The sequence below is a fragment of the Naegleria fowleri genome (assembly GCF_008403515.1).
Source record: "Naegleria fowleri strain ATCC 30894 chromosome Unknown tig2, whole genome shotgun sequence".
Classification (NCBI taxonomy): Eukaryota; Heterolobosea; class Eutetramitea; order Acrasida; family Naegleriidae; genus Naegleria; species Naegleria fowleri.
Window position 1 is genome coordinate 636,491 of NW_025407934.1, and position 15,960 is coordinate 652,450.

The following is a 15,960-nucleotide window of genomic DNA, read 5'->3' on the forward strand; positions in this document are numbered from 1 at the left end:
CAAGGAAAATTCATCTTCATGGAGGACCGTTTGACGTTGTTATTGGTGCTAGTAATCATTTTTAGAAAAACCACTTTTATTATTCAATTCCAAATTGAGACTCCTTAAATATACCATAAATGGGTTAGAATTGTTGTTTGTGGAATTTTTGGCATGAAATCAAAAAATAACAATAATAAAGAGATTTGCCCAAACAAGTAGCGCTCAAAAATGTGTCTTTTAGTCCACATAAAACCCTTTTTTATGTTTAAATCATGTTGAAAGTTGAACGAAGGCCGATTTTCCATGAATGGTGTTTATGCCATGTGTCACCAATTCATGACAAGTCTTTGAAATTTGAAAGAATCGCGAGCACTCAATGTTGTCAAGCTGTCTCAACACAATCCTTCAATGGTGTTTGTGAACCACTACCAAAAAACAACATACCAAGTTGAGATAGTACTTTCTAACCCAAAAAGTGTTGGTTGCTTTCATGAGAGTGTCAAAATGGTCTGAAATAAGTCATTGTTTTTTCGAGGTTTTTTATCATTGCAAAGAGAACAAGATGACCTTTTTATCAAAGAGAACGACATCATGAGTTGTAACAACTCATCATTCATGGGAATCTTGTTCTAGATCCAATGAAATTACAACTTTCAATGACCTGTCATCAGAGACGTCACGAAAGAGATGTGACGTGGTACGACAGCGAGAGTTCTTGAGGAAGAATTAGCAGATGTGTCAAATATTACATTCAAGAAGGTCCATGGATGGAGCATTAAGAGAAAATGAGCTCACTATTAAAAAGGAATGGACATTCCTAGATGAGAGTTCGGATTGCCAGCAAACAACAACGTCCACAACAACAAGCTGTTTGTTGTTCTCTGTCGAGCTCAAATGTAAGTTGGATCGATGTGTTTCAATGAAAATTAGTAGTAAGGATTTAAATTTCCAACAAGTTTTCTGGACCTCAACCATTTCACCCTTATTATCATCCCATTTTGAATTAGTATTTTCATAGAAACTTTGAGTTCCTAGTTCTTTATTCTTACAAAAAAAATGTACAAAAAGGAAGACAACACACACAGTTTCATTCAAACGAATTTTGAAAGTGCTGGAGAGTTCCTACTTCTTTCTCAAGAAACCTCCGAAAATGAAAGGATTGCCACTACTGAAAGGAACAATGATGATGATCATCCTCGTTCTGGCATTGAAGAAACAGGCTTTTACATTCCGATCTATGGAATGGAAAAACAGAAAGATGCATCATCATTGAAATTGGTGAGATTTGTCGTGTTGAGTGATACTCATTTGTTTCATGATCACTATAATTATTGGTATGATGATGATGAGAATAATGATCCTCTCAAGAATGGCTCAGAAAATGGTTTACAACAACAACGACGAAGGAGAGATAGTTTTGAGGAAAAAAAGAATGAGGACACAATGATCAAATTACCGAAAGGAGATTACTTGATACATTGTGGAGATTTTTCAAATTTTTGTTTACCAAGTAAGTGTTTGAGAAGTGACAGTCAGCTCTTGAATTTCTTGCCACTTCTCACAACGAAGACGAAATTATTAAATTTAATAATTTTCTTGGAAAGATTAAGCATCGATATAAGGCGATCATTGTCATTCCTGGAAATGTAAGTGTGATTCACAGTATTTGAATTTTTATTCATGTAACCATTCATGAATAATTTAGCATGAATTTGTAAGTGTGACTATTTTTGAAGAATGAGAACATGAATCATTGATGCAATACATCTCAGTATGCTGATATGGCAGGTCTCCTTCTCACCAATGTCACTCACTATTTAAAGAATGACTTTCTTGAACTTGAAGATGGCAAAATTAAACTCTTTGGATCACGATTTAAACCTTATTGGACAAGTTGGTTAATGACAGGACGTGATCGAGAGGCACAAACCGATTGGACATGTCTTACCAAACCATTTACTACCGAACATGTAAAATCCTCTTCTGAAACAAATCATTTGGACATTCTTATAACGCATCAACCTCCTGATTTTAAAGATGAAATTTCACAACGATTTTTCAGAAGAGGAAGTGAATCGTTGGCAGAGGCTGTAAAAATTGTCAAACCTCGAGTGCATCTATTTGGACATAATCACGATGTTTATGGAGTGAAATATTCACACGAATTTAAAATTGGCAACCATCTTGGAAATACGACATTTATCAGTGCATGTTCTATTGATAGTCATAATGTAATGAGAAAAGTCATTGTATTCGATTACAAGATTCCTATTGGAAATTGACAGCCATAATGATAATTATGAAAAAAGATGAAAGAGCAATCATAATCTTCAAATTCGGCGCTTTTTTAAGACATGCTTTTTATGATTTTTGTGGACTTGTTCAATATTTAGCCGATTTGTTATGTTTAATAATTTATTGCAAAAAGAAAAATGAAATTCTTTGGATTTTCGTCTACTTCAACAACAAATTCCCACACATCAACCTCTTCTTCCATCTCGTCGGAATTGTTCGAAAATTTTCTTGATATTGAAACACTGAATCGTTCGACATGTGCACTCATCAATCGGACCTTATACACCTCCTCGGAGAGAGATAAAGCAAGTTTACAAGCTTTTTATTATTCTTGTTTGGATACCATGTTTCGGAAATTGGACTTGTACAGAACGAGTAAACAAAAGAGTTATGATTGGCAATGTTCGAAATATCCTGATTATGCCATCATTCACAGTATTTTGACGAATCAACGAAAAACCATAGATCCAAATACGGGTCGAGAATTGAGCATTCAGGAGCAAGTCATAGCATTACAGGAATGCCAATTATGCCAATCGTGTCCAAAGAAGAAACTTCGAAAAGATTTAGTGGAAGATAAATTAAAACCTGCATTGAATGGATCATTTACGAGTACATTTCCGCCCGATTGGATTTCAGAAATGGAGACACATGCAAAAAAGGGAGATGTTGCTTTCCAGAGTATTCAAAAGAAGGAGGAACTCATTTCGAATTCTGCAGCGTGCTCGAAATATCTGCCCAGTACTACTACGTACATGTCAAAACCCATGAACCCTCGATCAACAGAGCTCCATGTTCCCACAAAGGAAGATTTTGAAATGGAAAAACAACTTTTAAAATATCAGCTATGCATTAATTCCATGATGTGTGCAAACAGTATTAAGAAATGTATGGCGTCCATTCAAGGTGAGAATGCTCAGATTGAGAATAGACATTTCTCCACATGCTTGGCATTTGACAAGAATACCATCAATTGTGTAAATTCCATTTAGATTGGCAATGTGAAATACTACATGGAATATCTTTCTTAAACAAGTTTTGTAACTCGAATAGATAATTAATTTTAGTTTTTTGTGTTTAATAATTATAAGAACGAGGTGTCTAAGCTTGTGTGAGTAGGGCATGGAAATGATCGCATCACTTCTTTGAGGGTTACAAAATTGAAAAAAGTGTTTTAGGATACGTTACCTATTATTAGGTTGAAAAAGCTCAACAATAATACTATTAAAACTTCTTGCTATTTCCAAACTTTCCACCGGCTCCAAATTTGCCACCACGGTCACCACCTCCAAATCCACCTCTACCTCCACTGCGGTCACCACCGAACTTTCCACCTCCACGGCCACCACCACGATCACTGCTACCTCCACGGCCACCTCCTCTGCCGCCTCCTCTTGGTCCTCCTCGACCACCACCTCGACCTCTACCACCTCTTCCTCCACGACCACCGGCACCACCTGCCTTCTTTTCCTTTGGCATGAGTCTAAATAAGGTAATCACAATAAGGCGATCATCGTCATTGATTTAGCATTCAACAAGCACAATAGATTGACAGAGACATATATCGTGTGTGTTAGAAACAAGCATGGTCAGTAATAATAATATTAGAAAAACTTACGGATTCTTTGCTTCTGGTGGAAGGAATCGTTCCAATGGCAAAATACGCTTAGTGTTGAGATAAACAACAGTTTCGTTACCAATAGCACCTCTAAAGTTAGCATCCTTTTCCACTGAGAAGTAAACCTTGTTGACAGGACCTAATACTTCCTTCAATTTACCAAGAAGTGTCTTGTCTTTTGTGTATGCATTTGAATTGCACAATGGAATGAGCTTTTCAGAGTCGAGTGCCGATTTGAACAAAAAGTCAGTACCAGCAGGCTTTTCAAAAGTACCAGCCACTGTTGTTTCAGAACATTCAATTCCGTTCCATGATCATCCACATATTCGTATCATCATCAAGATGAATTTATGAAATATATCATCCAATAGGAAAACAAGAGGATGATATTGAACAATTAAAATTCTCGCATATAAACACAACAATTAACCACAAGAATCTTACATTTGATTTCTTCTGGTGGATATTCCTCTCCTTTTGAGCCTCCAGAGCCTCCTCGTCCACCTCCACGACCACCACCTCGGCCTCCTCCTCTTCCTCCGCCGCGACCACCACCGCCTCTACCACCAAAGCTACCTCCTCCTCTTCCTCCAGAACCTCTCATTTCTTAAATAATTTGAAAAAACTAGTATTGATGATGATGAATTGATGATTCAGAAAATATTTTCAACAAAAAGGTCGATGATGAATATTTTTTTTTTGAAAATTGTCAGAAAAAATTTGCGAGTCGCCAACTTTGTTGAAGGTAAGAAGAAGAAGTTTTGAATACGAAACTTTTGGAAACAATATTGACAACGGTGGATGGTATTCATCATTTGATGAAAAATGATCGTGATGATCGGAATGGATTCTCATGTGTGTGGCCAACATTGAATGTGTTGAAATTTGTGTTTCTTGATTGCATTAGCACACAAAATGAAGAATAATAGACAAAAAATTGGAGAGTAGGTATATTGCGTGGTTTGAATGATGTGAGCCAGAGGAATTTTCATCGGATTTCCATTTCATTTCTTCATCTATTTAAATTATTAATTTTTTAATGACATCTTGTTCATGACGGAAATGATGATGAACAATGTTATGACAACCAATAATAATTTTAAATTTATTATGAACAGTCCAGGGATTAATTGGGTGGAAGCAGCTTTGGGAATTGGCAAAAATAGACGAAAGGTAAGGATTCGTAGTATTTCAAACATCACTAAAATGGAACATTTTCGAAATGTTTCTAATTTTCACACTTGGTTCATGTTTCTTGGACTCTCTAAATATGTCAATAATGCATGATATCATCATGACAGACCATTGGTTTTGGTCAATACTCTAAAAAAACCAAAGAATACGAAGATGAATTTTACATTCGAGAAATGTCAATTATTGATGCTGGTATTGGATGTGCTCTCTGGGATGCTGCCATTATTTTGACAAGATATATTTATGAATTTGGAGATGAAATTTTTGCCAATAGAAAAGTTATGGAGCTCGGTGCTGGTGTTGCCCTGTGTGGAATTTGCGCGTCACGATTTGCTTCCAAATGTTACATTACTGATCTACCTCATTTAGTTGATAATATGGAATATAATTTGAAGACAAACTCCTATTTTGATGAAACCGACGAAAACACGAAATGCAAATCAGAGAAAATTAAAAAGTACAAGCAACAAATGCAGCAAAGCGGAAAGGTTATGGAATTGGACTGGTACAAGATTTATGATGAGATTCCAAAGGCTTTACAACAAATTGCTAATGGTGAACAACCATGTATGGAGGTGCCTGAAAAGTGTGAAATTATAATTGGAAGTGAGCTAACTTACACGGGTGATGAACAGACCATTGAGGCCTTAATGAAAGTTATTGATACATTTCTAGATGAAAAGGGCGTATTTTTGGAAATTTTGAGTGATGACAGAGATGGTGTTTCATATTTTGTAGATCAAATTACAAAACCTGAGCGTTATAACTATATTCTGAAATCGTTTAAAGTCCATAGTAGATATATGGGCAATTTTGGAACTGGACAAAGAGACGAAACTTAGTAAGTAATTTACAAAATGTTGAGTTTCTTGTCAATGTGATTCATTACTAATATTCATTTATTCGGGTTACATGCCAATGTGACGATTAATATATATTGTTTTTGGAATACTTAGTAAATTCTATGTGTTGACAAGAAAGGAGAATGAAGAAGGAGAACTGTTTTTAAAGATGTGTGAAACCATGAAGAACGATTTATAAAATAATGGAGTTGTCACCTTTTGCACCATGTTTCTATGGTTCACTGCCGACGAAATGCATGAGCACAGATATTTTTACAAATTTTCTACTTTGAGAATCATTGGATGTTTTTCCTCCTCTCCAACTTCTCTTAATAATCGAATAACATTAATATACTTGACAATATGAGTGCATAACATGTAATGGTTATTCCAATTATTCCAATACCTACATTTTCTTTTGTAGAAACTCCAACAACTGTTCGAGTGTGACAGCAATTAACTACACCACAATGTCTCAATCGCTACTTACTCTTAGTATCTTCATCCCATCCATTTCTTTGTATTGAAACTGGCTTGCCATCCCAAAACAACACCACAGCAGGAGAGGTCTTAATACCACATTCCGACGCAAATTGGCTATTCTCAAAAGGATCTAAAATGAATATTTGGGTATAAGTTACAGAATCTCCCATTCTAATTTCCTCAAACCCTACGTATAAGATTTAGGAATTGGATGATTGAAGAATTTTGGAAAGAGACAAACAAATAGATTGATTGAAAATCTTTTTCCCATTCACCAAAAACTTACATCTTGCCAAAGTGGTTGATATGGGTGAAAATGGTTCTGCAAAACAGCACACCACCATTCTCATATCGGATTTGCTGGTAAGCGCATCACGAACCGTAGAGGCTGAATCCCATCGGATCGGAACCTTTTGTTGTGGTTCATTATTTGGAGGAGTTGCTGCAGAGGAATTGGCGGTCGACATTTTTTTGATCGTGGCTGATGTTTCGCGCGTGAAGCTTTTACAATGTACATGCTTTGAATTATAAATTATGAATGTTTTATTGAATGTTCAATACTACGACTACTACTACTACGCGTTTAGTGTGGAAAGAATGCTGGAAAAATCTTTCCAAAAAATCTTACTCAATGAGTTTTGAATATTCGTCTCCTTTTCTGCAATCCTTAATACACAAATAGAATCCATATGCTGAGCAGGTAATGACAATGACAGCCATGATGAAAACAACAACAGAGAAAACGGCATAGAATGCATATGTGAGATCATTAGCAAGTTCATAATTGATTGGTTCACAATCCATTTGCCAGAATCCTGATGCAACATTTCTGAATTTGTCATCGATTGGGTTTGCTGGAGGAGGAGTGGTTGGACCATGCATAGAAAGTGCAGCATTGAAAACTGCTGGATTTCCACCCTTAACATTTGGGTTTTGTTTGATGGCGTTGCGAATAATTCTCACTTGATTGGATCCATCATAGGCAACTTGCATATTATATAAAATCTCAATACTCAAAGAAGTGGTATTGAATTGAACGAGTGATAATCTACCATTAGAAAGCCATGGTTGAGCAAAATCAGTCACATAGCCGCCCACAACAAATTTTCCTTTCACTTGATCAATCGCAAATGAAGTGGCAAGAGCAATAAATCGCAAGTTGGCCTCGCTTGCTGGGTGGATGAATGTAGTATCACGCTTAATGAAAAGCGAGTTTCCAAAGTATCCAGCAGCAACGACTGAATTGTGTGAGTAATAAACATAGAATGATTGCACATTCTTGTACTCTTCAACACCTGACTCATAGGTAATATCTTCACTGTTACCAACAATAATAACATCATCTTCTCCACTAAAAGCAAAATCAGTAGCATAGTTGCGAGAGGTCTTGAGTAATTTCTTTCCGAGATTTGTCGCAGTTGCAACTGCTCCAGTGTTAATGTTAACAATCAAAAGGAATGGAGCAACATCTTGGGATGGGTCAAAGTCGAGTTTGACTCCATGTAAATTTTCAAAGGCCTTTTGTTGGTCACGAGAAATTGTCATGAGAGTGTACAATACATCTTTCTTGAACAAAATCTTGGCACCTAATGGCAAATTATTTGCATCAACTTTAGGCATGATAACACGAGCAGCAACAGGTTTAGCAGTCACAGTTGAAGGTTGAGTATTGTCTGAATCTGTCTGAATGTTATATCTGATGAATTTCAAACTTCCTTGTGTTACCAATGTAACAACAGCATCGATATTGACCTTGCTACCAAATTTCTCTGGTTCCACTACCTGAAGACTCAAAATTCTCACAGAAATAAGTTTTTGCAAATTGGTGGAATCTTGAACTGAAGGAATTGATTCAATGCTGACAGCAGAAGGTGATAAGTGGTTTTGTTGGCCAATAACAGTTCCGTTAATATCATAAATTGGTTCATTGATAATCAAATCGGATGGGAAAACAAATGAAAAAGCGCCCAAAGTTTGATTGTAGGAAGGAACCGGAAGAGTGGTAGAGTTGATATCCAAAATTGCAAAATTCACGGATTGTTTCGAGAGGAATGGAACAATGGAAACGAAGGCAGTATGGTTGATGGTAACAACTTTAACATCATCCTTCAGAATTGGGAAATCAGAGGTTTTCAATGATTTCGAAGCAGCCACAGTTTCTAATTGATTGTCGGAAAGAATATTGGAAGTATCAAGTTGGACAATTGGTGATGAAGCCACTACTCCCATTGTTTCTATATCACTATGGTACTTGTAGTCGCTATTCACTTGAACCAAATATTTGGTAGTGATGACATTTGAAATTCCTACAAAAGTGACATTGGGATATGGCAACAACGTGTCATCGGCAATAATGTAGGTATCACTGTCGGATTGCAACAAGGTACTCATAACCCAGCTGGAGGATCTAGAAACATTCATCGTATTGTAGTCCACATCTTCATTTCGGCTCACATAGGCTGTATAATATTCATCAATTGGCTGTTGATCAACAATATATTGAATATAGTCTTTTGAATTTACCGCTTCAGCTACAGCATTTAAATTGGTGCATGTTTGAATACCACTCACCTGATGATGATGAAGCAGAAAAAGGCTCAACATCATCACGGCAGCGATGAAAAATTTCCCACAAGAAACTGTGGCCGACATTTTTTTTTCAAAATTCATTTCTTTATTGATTTTTTCATCACTCACACTAAATTCATTCTGCTGTTTTGTTCTTGGAAGAAAAACTTGAAGTATCTGGGAGTGGTGCCAATTGAGAAGCCAACAATCCTCTCACTTGAGAGGTATCAAAATTTGAGACGCCTTGTGAAACCACTGCGGTTTCGAAGGCACTTGCTGGAATGTTCAAAAACAATTATTGAGGATAACAGATCGCTGACTCATTTTCAACATGATTTTGTTTATGCTCCATGTGCCTTTATAGAAGACAGAGAATTCATATTTGAAGCAATTAAACAAAATAGGAAGGCACTTCGATGGGTATGATACCCATGGGATTTGTATAGAGATGAAGAATTCATGTTGAAAGCTGTCAAAATACTGTGTCCAGAATTAGAAAATTTAGTCTCTATTGGTCATGCAAACAAAGAAATCATGATGAAACTTGTGAAAGAATTTGGATTTTTGTTGCAATTTGCATCAAAACTCAAGAATGGAGGTAGGAATTTTTGCAAGCCTTTCACAAATTTGAGTAAATCTTGACAGGTGGATAACATGCCACCTCCACTACAATAATGAATACACATACTACACGTGACATTCATTATTTGACCAATATTAAGAAAGCAAATGATCATTAAAATTGCCAATTATAATATTGATATAAATCATTTCAAATGATTTAATCGAATTAATTTCCATTATTACATTTCAAATATACCTATTGTATACACTTGGCACATTTTACAATTCCCATGCAATGTCTCCAGATGTATCTCTCATGTAGAACGAACTTCTATTCTTGAAATTATATTATAAGACAAGGTTCTTACAAGTCTCTGTCGACTTCAACGTTGATTTTTTCGTTGAGAAACTGATCTGGAGTGATAGTGAAATGAATTGGTTGTTGTCTGAAATGGATTAGGAACAGGTGATGCACAAGACAAGCCAAAAGTAAAGAGAACTCGAGAAGGAATTCCATGTTGTGTGGCATGAAGTGGAGTATTGAGAATCGAGAAAGGATCTTTTTCAGTAGGTTCCAGCTTATCCAAAAGCTGATTCACTTGGGCCAAAATGTCAGGATTCGAAAATTGTTGAATGAATGCTTTCCACACTGTAAAGTTTGACGGCTTGATTTCTAAAGGATGATTCTCAGCTTTTGATTTTAAGACTTGTATTAATCTCTCATTATCAGAAAGTTTAAATGACAATGGTTCCATTAACTGGTCTGAACTTTCTTTCTTGAGAAGTTTTGAGAAGTGGTTCATTTCTGATCGAGTAACGTCGTTGTCGCTGTGGCTGTTCGAAGAAATTTCGTTCAAACATTTGTGAAACGAGGACACGGCATTGCAAAACTCTTCATCGAACAATATGTCATACATAATCGCTTCCACCATAGTCATGTACGACTTGTTAAAAACTTTGCTATTCTCTGTCATGAAACTCTGTCTTCCATGTAAATAGCAAAAGAATTCTTTGAATTTGTTTTTGATTCGTTCTTGTTCAAAATTAGTCATCAATAAATCATATACTCTGCATAAATCGCTGATCTTATCCAACTTAATTGGATTGAATAAATGAGGTATTTCAAACAAGTGTTCACTGGTGAAGGAAGGAAAATGTAATAAATCTGAGAGTCGTGCATTCCGTGAAATGTAGATTTCAATAAGTTTTGAAATATCACTGGTACTAAATCCATATTCCTTTAAAACAGCCTGTTTGTCGAGGGCATGAATATCAGACTTGCAATCACTAAAAAAGTTGTTGATATTTGTGTGGAAACCAATAATGGAAACAGGTAATGAGGAAACAGAAGCCAGCACATTCAAAATATTTTCTTAAAATTTCATGTCGAATGATGAACAAAAGTATTTCTGTTGAATGTGACACCAAATGAAATTCTTTCTTCAAGTTTGAATGTTCAACGTGTACCATGTCAGCAACAGTGTTGTAGATAATTGGTAAGAATTGAGGAAACTGACAAATGATATCCTTTTGTTGTTCCACAATACACTCAAAAAACTGTCTCTTGCCAATTTTTGCACAATACATCAAAACTGCTGCGGTGCAATGAACGCTGTTAATATCGTTCTCAGTACCAATGTCACTCGCGAAGATGAAATCGTTCACCATGTGGAGATTTGAATTTGAAATTTCAGAAATTACGTAATTATATATTGGTTGTAATATGAAGTCTCTGTTGGTTTTTTCTATCAAAATTTTGATGAGTTCTGAGAAACAATCAAATGTTTTCAACAGGAATATGAGTTTGTTTAAACTCAATCGATCTTGGGATAGGAATAAAGAAGCAAGTTTTTGTTGCGTCTGTGAGTTAAATATTTGTTGAATTTCATGGCTGTGTGCTGCAATATAAATATAATTTTGTTCTAAAATAGACATATTTTCAAACAAGTATTCGGCTAGCTCGTTTGGATAGGTATTACTAAACCATGGCTCAAATTTCTGGATAGTTCCCAAACTGCATAGTATTATCGTGTTAAATGCAGAGAATGAAGGCTGAATGACTGAGAGTATAAAATTCCAATCACGACCAGGTGGTAATTCAGAGAGAGCGCTTTCAAAGTATTTTTTGTCAGCATTCACATCTCGGTTGTTGAATTTGGTTATGTATACGTGATAGAGCTCAGAGTATTTTGGAATGAATCTATGGGCTATTCTCGAAATATGAGTGTTTGTTTTTCCTATCTCATAAATAGCATCAAAGAGCCATATCATTTGTTCACCATTAATACCAAAAGAATTAGACAATGCACGTTCAAATGTTGTATGCATGATATACTCAATAGTATTGATGTCATGTAAGTTTAGAGCAAAGATCTCCCTTAATAAAAATAAGGCATTCTCAAAATCATTCTTCTTCAGTAATGTAACGAAATGGCCCTCAGAAAAGATTGCTCTTATGGATCGTTTTAAAATTGCATCAGCCTTTTCTGACGAAAGAATGCTTTCAAATTCTTGCTTAAGGGTTAAATAAAAATCACGCACAACATAGTATGGGACGAAAATCGAAACTACGTATGGTTTCCTCCGCTGGTTTTGGTTCTAATGCAATCGGTTGCATGAAAACTTTAACAATCTTCTTTGCAAGATCGTAATGATTGTTCGTTAAAGCAACTTTCACCCATTGATACAAATCCAGTGAAGACAAACGAAGAAGAAAGGGTTTCTCAAGTAATTGATCAATCATAGCAGTAAAGCCAGATTCGCAAGCATATTTAACACACGACGCTGAGTAATAATTCGGAATTGGCAAATGTGAAATGCGTTGAGAAGGGCTATCTTCTTGAGGTATTTGTGATTTCTTCTTGACATCAGGATGAACAAAATGTGTCAAATCATGTAAATGATAATCATGCAAGGGTTGCAACATGTTTTTCAGTCGGTAAATGGGAACCAATTGATCTCTTATTGCGCTTCTTGATTCAGTTTCCATCCATCCCCGAACAAAAGATTGCACCACGAACGTGTTTTGAACAAAATGACAAGACACTACAGCAAGTCTAGCTGTTTGATTGACACCCGCAAGTCCATGAAAGGCAGCACGGCTCGTGAGAAAACTTGCAATCAATCTCCATTCATCAAAAGAAAGCTCTCTTGTTGAAATAGTTTGATGATAGTTTACATGTATCTCCTCTGAGAAGTGAAGTTGTTGTAATTGTTTTGAAATGCATTCCGAAGAGGTATCTTTATCCGAAGAAAGATTGAAATCCATCCTCTGAGTAGTCTCGCCGAACACATCCTCTCTGTTGGTTTCATCAGGCACTGTCGGGTAAAAGTAATCGAGAGAAACATTGAAGAGCGTTGAAACATTGCGAGGGTCGTATCGTTTCCTCACACGCATAACCGCAGCATTTTTTTTATGTTCAGTCAACCAAAAACACATTCGAGAGCGGAATGGAAAATTCAATTGCCTTAAAAATCTTACGGGCACCAGAAATTGTTTATTTTCATCATTTCGATTGTTTCTACGAATAAGAGGACAAGCTAATTTTTAACGAAATGATGATAAACCTAGCTCTTAGTTATGTAATTTACAATTGGGACATCGTTTAGGTAAATCCGTTCCTTCATAAATATCAGGTCGCTTGTCACCTGATACTTTCAAAAAACCAGTTGCTCCCTTATCCAATCTAAATATTGCATGATCCAACAAGGTATAATTTCCAGGCACGACAGTGTCAAATTCCAGAACAGAGGCGCCTCCAGGAGGAACCGATGCGATTTGTAGGAACCTTGAAGGATTGCTGACGATATCTCCGTCTCGATAGACCTTATCGAAAATTGTTCCAATAATGTGAAATGCAGAGTTGAGATTAGGACCGCTATTTCCAAAAAAGATTCGAATTTTTTCGTTGGTTCGAGCTTGGAGAGGACTTTCAATGAGAGAATTTTCTCGACCATTAAAAACCACATAGGATGGATGTTCATCGAATCCATCGACATAGGAATATTCCAAAAGTTTGGGATCGTCATCCGAAGGTTCTCCATAAAATTCACTTTGCATGACATAAAATTCTCGATCTACTTTGGACATTCCATTTTCAGGTTCTACCAACAACAAGCCGTACATTCCATTGGCCACATGAGTCGGAACAGGTCCGGCTGCACAATGATAAATAAACAATCCTGGATATAGCAATTTGAAAAAGGCAGTTTTTGTCTCGTCCTTCTCTGCGAATAATAGTTCAGCGCCACCACCTGGACCTGTCACTCCATGGAAATCGATGTTGTGACCCACTCCATTTTCATCCTTATTTGTGTAATTAATTTGCATGACATCTCCGACTCGAGCTCGAATAAATGGGCCAGGAACTTTTCCATTAAATGTCCAAAATTCATACTTGTACTGTTGTGACAGTTTTCCAACCACAACGGTGGTTTCCAAATTGACAACAAGTCGAACAGGATAGTCTCTTTGAATGGGTGGAGGAACATTGGGTGCAAACGTCAGTTCCGCTTCCACAACTGGAAGATCCTCTCTTCCGTTGACAAATTCTCCAGCAGCTCCAGGAACGGATGACACCGAGGCACACGTTGAGTTAATGAATTGGAGTTGTGAAGGTTGTTGATCCTCTCCGTAAAAGTTCTCCTCTCTCTTCTCGTCTTCTTCGGCCAAGAGTATCAAATGGTGTTGTGAAAGTTGCAGTTGGCGATGGAACAAATAGAGAGATCCCATGCCCAATCCAACAGAAGTCCATCCGAAAGCAGTTTTTGTATTTGGGACTCTCTTCTTGAACGAGCTCCAAACTCGGTGGTGGAGACTCGAAGAAACGGATTTGAAGAAACGAGGGATCGTGTTCATTGACAGTAGGTGTCAGTGGTCGTGGTGATTCTTTTTTGAGAGTGGTGAGACCATGTTGTATTTTGTGACGAAGAAGAATTGTTCTTGAAGCTGATCTCTCTTCCATAATTGAATTCACCATTTGTCCTAATGGCAATATATGTTGAATGGCTGATTTCAGATCCTAATTTGGGAAAAATTAATTTCCTCCTTAAAATTAAATGCCGTGAATGATTTGGATCCAAATAAAAACCGAAATTGATGCATGAGTATGTAAGATCGGCACGACGGAATCAAATCTTTAAAAACCATTTCTCCCGTTCTGTTCATCTGAAGTGATTTATCATCAATTTAGTTTCAAAAGATCCTTTCTCCTCTTTTTCAATTTTCCATTTTCCTTTTAGAGATGTCCTAAATTGACATAATAAATTCCAAAAGTTGATTCAGCATTTAAATACAGTTCCATCAAACAATTACCTCGAAGAGGAAATTGACTAATAAATGTTTACTGATCTTCTTCCTCTTCTTCCTCCTCTTCATCTGTCAGAACTGGATTGCGCAATTTGTACTGTTTTTGAATGTGGGGAGAGCCTTTGAATCACTTGAAACTGACGACTCATACGAATGGGAATTCTCAAACAATCCCAAACGCAACCAATCATACAAGAGAGTGTTCAATATTACTGAATCCTCCTGCTGTGCGTGTTGACCAAACAAAATACATTTCACATAATTCAAACATTTCTCAGAATACACGGAATGCGATTCATTTGTTTCTTTTTCAAAGAAATGAGAAAACAATCGATGACCATTAATGAAACATGTCTCTGCAGGATCGTTAAAATCTGGAACAATTATCCAATAATCAAAAAGCACTCTCAAAGGAAATCCACAGCTTGTAAACACAGTATATGTTGATTCCACCGACTCGGCGACTTTGTAATCATCCATAAAAACAGCCTTGAACGGTGCCTTCAATTCAGCTAATGAGAGTTCTCGATGGGTTTGGAATTCGTTCATGGATTCATATCCAGATGCATGACCTCCAAATAATTTCCACAATTTCTCCCTCGAAAGCCTCTGAGATGAATAACTCACCAAAATTTCCTGTTGAGAAAAAAAGTTAGAAAATGCCCCACAAAGTTTTCGAGTTTTTCCAATTTTTGAAATGACACGTTTCATTTGATCTTCGAGAGAGGATATTTTGTCGGAATGTTTCTCTTTTAAGTATTCATTGAGCAAGGGTGGAAGTTGAGTGTCAATAGTGTAGTTAATTTTTGTGACATACAATTGCAATATTTTGTGATAGGTCATTTCGTCTTCAATTTTTCTCTTTTTGGGAATTCCTTCTTCTCTCGAAAGACATTCCGTCTCCCAAGAACCCGAATTTCCTTGTTCCATTCTGATACCTTCGAGGAGGTGCATGCCTGGAAAGAGATTTCAAAACGAAGGGCGCAACATCGAGGTCCCTACTCGTGAGAAATCAAAAATAAGTAAAACGATCCAGTAATAGTCGACACATGCCTTTCAATATAAATAGCAATCACCGTTGCACCAAAAAATAAGACCATTCACTC

At 36.6% G+C, this 15,960-nt stretch overlaps 9 protein-coding genes across 9 annotated transcripts; 3 read left to right on the forward strand and 6 right to left on the reverse strand.

Annotated features, from left to right (window-relative positions):
* Positions 1-1,038: 1,038 nt before the first annotated feature.
* On the forward strand, positions 1,039-2,264 carry FDP41_000569 (uncharacterized protein; the record flags this gene model as incomplete). Its single annotated transcript, XM_044709241.1, has 4 exons — positions 1,039-1,492; positions 1,552-1,628; positions 1,688-1,696; positions 1,755-2,264. The coding sequence occupies 4 exons, from the start codon at positions 1,039-1,041 to the stop codon at positions 2,262-2,264; spliced, it is 1,050 nt and encodes a 349-aa protein (XP_044569383.1).
* Positions 2,265-2,414: 150 nt separating this feature from the next.
* Positions 2,415-3,269, forward strand: FDP41_000570 (uncharacterized protein; the record flags this gene model as incomplete). The annotated part of the gene is made up of 1 exon (XM_044709253.1): positions 2,415-3,269. The coding sequence occupies one exon, from the start codon at positions 2,415-2,417 to the stop codon at positions 3,267-3,269; it is 855 nt and encodes a 284-aa protein (XP_044569384.1).
* Positions 3,270-3,501: 232 nt separating this feature from the next.
* On the reverse strand, positions 3,502-4,499 carry FDP41_000571 (uncharacterized protein; the record flags this gene model as incomplete). The annotated part of the gene is made up of 3 exons (XM_044709264.1): positions 3,502-3,760; positions 3,896-4,175; positions 4,340-4,499. The coding sequence occupies 3 exons, from the start codon at positions 4,497-4,499 to the stop codon at positions 3,502-3,504; spliced, it is 699 nt and encodes a 232-aa protein (XP_044569385.1).
* A 311-nt stretch (positions 4,500-4,810) lies between these two features.
* FDP41_000572 (uncharacterized protein) lies at positions 4,811-6,130 on the forward strand (the record flags this gene model as incomplete). The annotated part of the gene is made up of 4 exons (XM_044709275.1): positions 4,811-4,839; positions 5,014-5,068; positions 5,197-5,930; positions 6,046-6,130. The coding sequence occupies 4 exons, from the start codon at positions 4,811-4,813 to the stop codon at positions 6,128-6,130; spliced, it is 903 nt and encodes a 300-aa protein (XP_044569386.1).
* Positions 6,131-6,204: 74 nt separating this feature from the next.
* On the reverse strand, positions 6,205-6,881 carry FDP41_000573 (uncharacterized protein; the record flags this gene model as incomplete). Its single annotated transcript, XM_044709286.1, has 4 exons — positions 6,205-6,285; positions 6,342-6,367; positions 6,422-6,601; positions 6,701-6,881. The coding sequence occupies 4 exons, from the start codon at positions 6,879-6,881 to the stop codon at positions 6,205-6,207; spliced, it is 468 nt and encodes a 155-aa protein (XP_044569387.1).
* Positions 6,882-7,038: 157 nt separating this feature from the next.
* FDP41_000574 (uncharacterized protein) lies at positions 7,039-9,066 on the reverse strand (the record flags this gene model as incomplete). The annotated part of the gene is made up of 1 exon (XM_044709297.1): positions 7,039-9,066. One exon carries the CDS (start codon positions 9,064-9,066, stop codon positions 7,039-7,041), a length of 2,028 nt encoding a protein of 675 aa, XP_044569388.1.
* An 863-nt stretch (positions 9,067-9,929) lies between these two features.
* FDP41_000575 (uncharacterized protein) lies at positions 9,930-12,943 on the reverse strand (the record flags this gene model as incomplete). Its single annotated transcript, XM_044709308.1, has 3 exons — positions 9,930-10,833; positions 10,970-12,056; positions 12,118-12,943. The coding sequence occupies 3 exons, from the start codon at positions 12,941-12,943 to the stop codon at positions 9,930-9,932; spliced, it is 2,817 nt and encodes a 938-aa protein (XP_044569389.1).
* A 177-nt stretch (positions 12,944-13,120) lies between these two features.
* On the reverse strand, positions 13,121-14,404 carry FDP41_000576 (uncharacterized protein; the record flags this gene model as incomplete). The annotated part of the gene is made up of 1 exon (XM_044709319.1): positions 13,121-14,404. One exon carries the CDS (start codon positions 14,402-14,404, stop codon positions 13,121-13,123), a length of 1,284 nt encoding a protein of 427 aa, XP_044569390.1.
* Positions 14,405-14,926: 522 nt separating this feature from the next.
* On the reverse strand, positions 14,927-15,808 carry FDP41_000577 (uncharacterized protein; the record flags this gene model as incomplete). Its single annotated transcript, XM_044709330.1, has 1 exon — positions 14,927-15,808. One exon carries the CDS (start codon positions 15,806-15,808, stop codon positions 14,927-14,929), a length of 882 nt encoding a protein of 293 aa, XP_044569391.1.
* Positions 15,809-15,960: the final 152 nt, after the last annotated feature.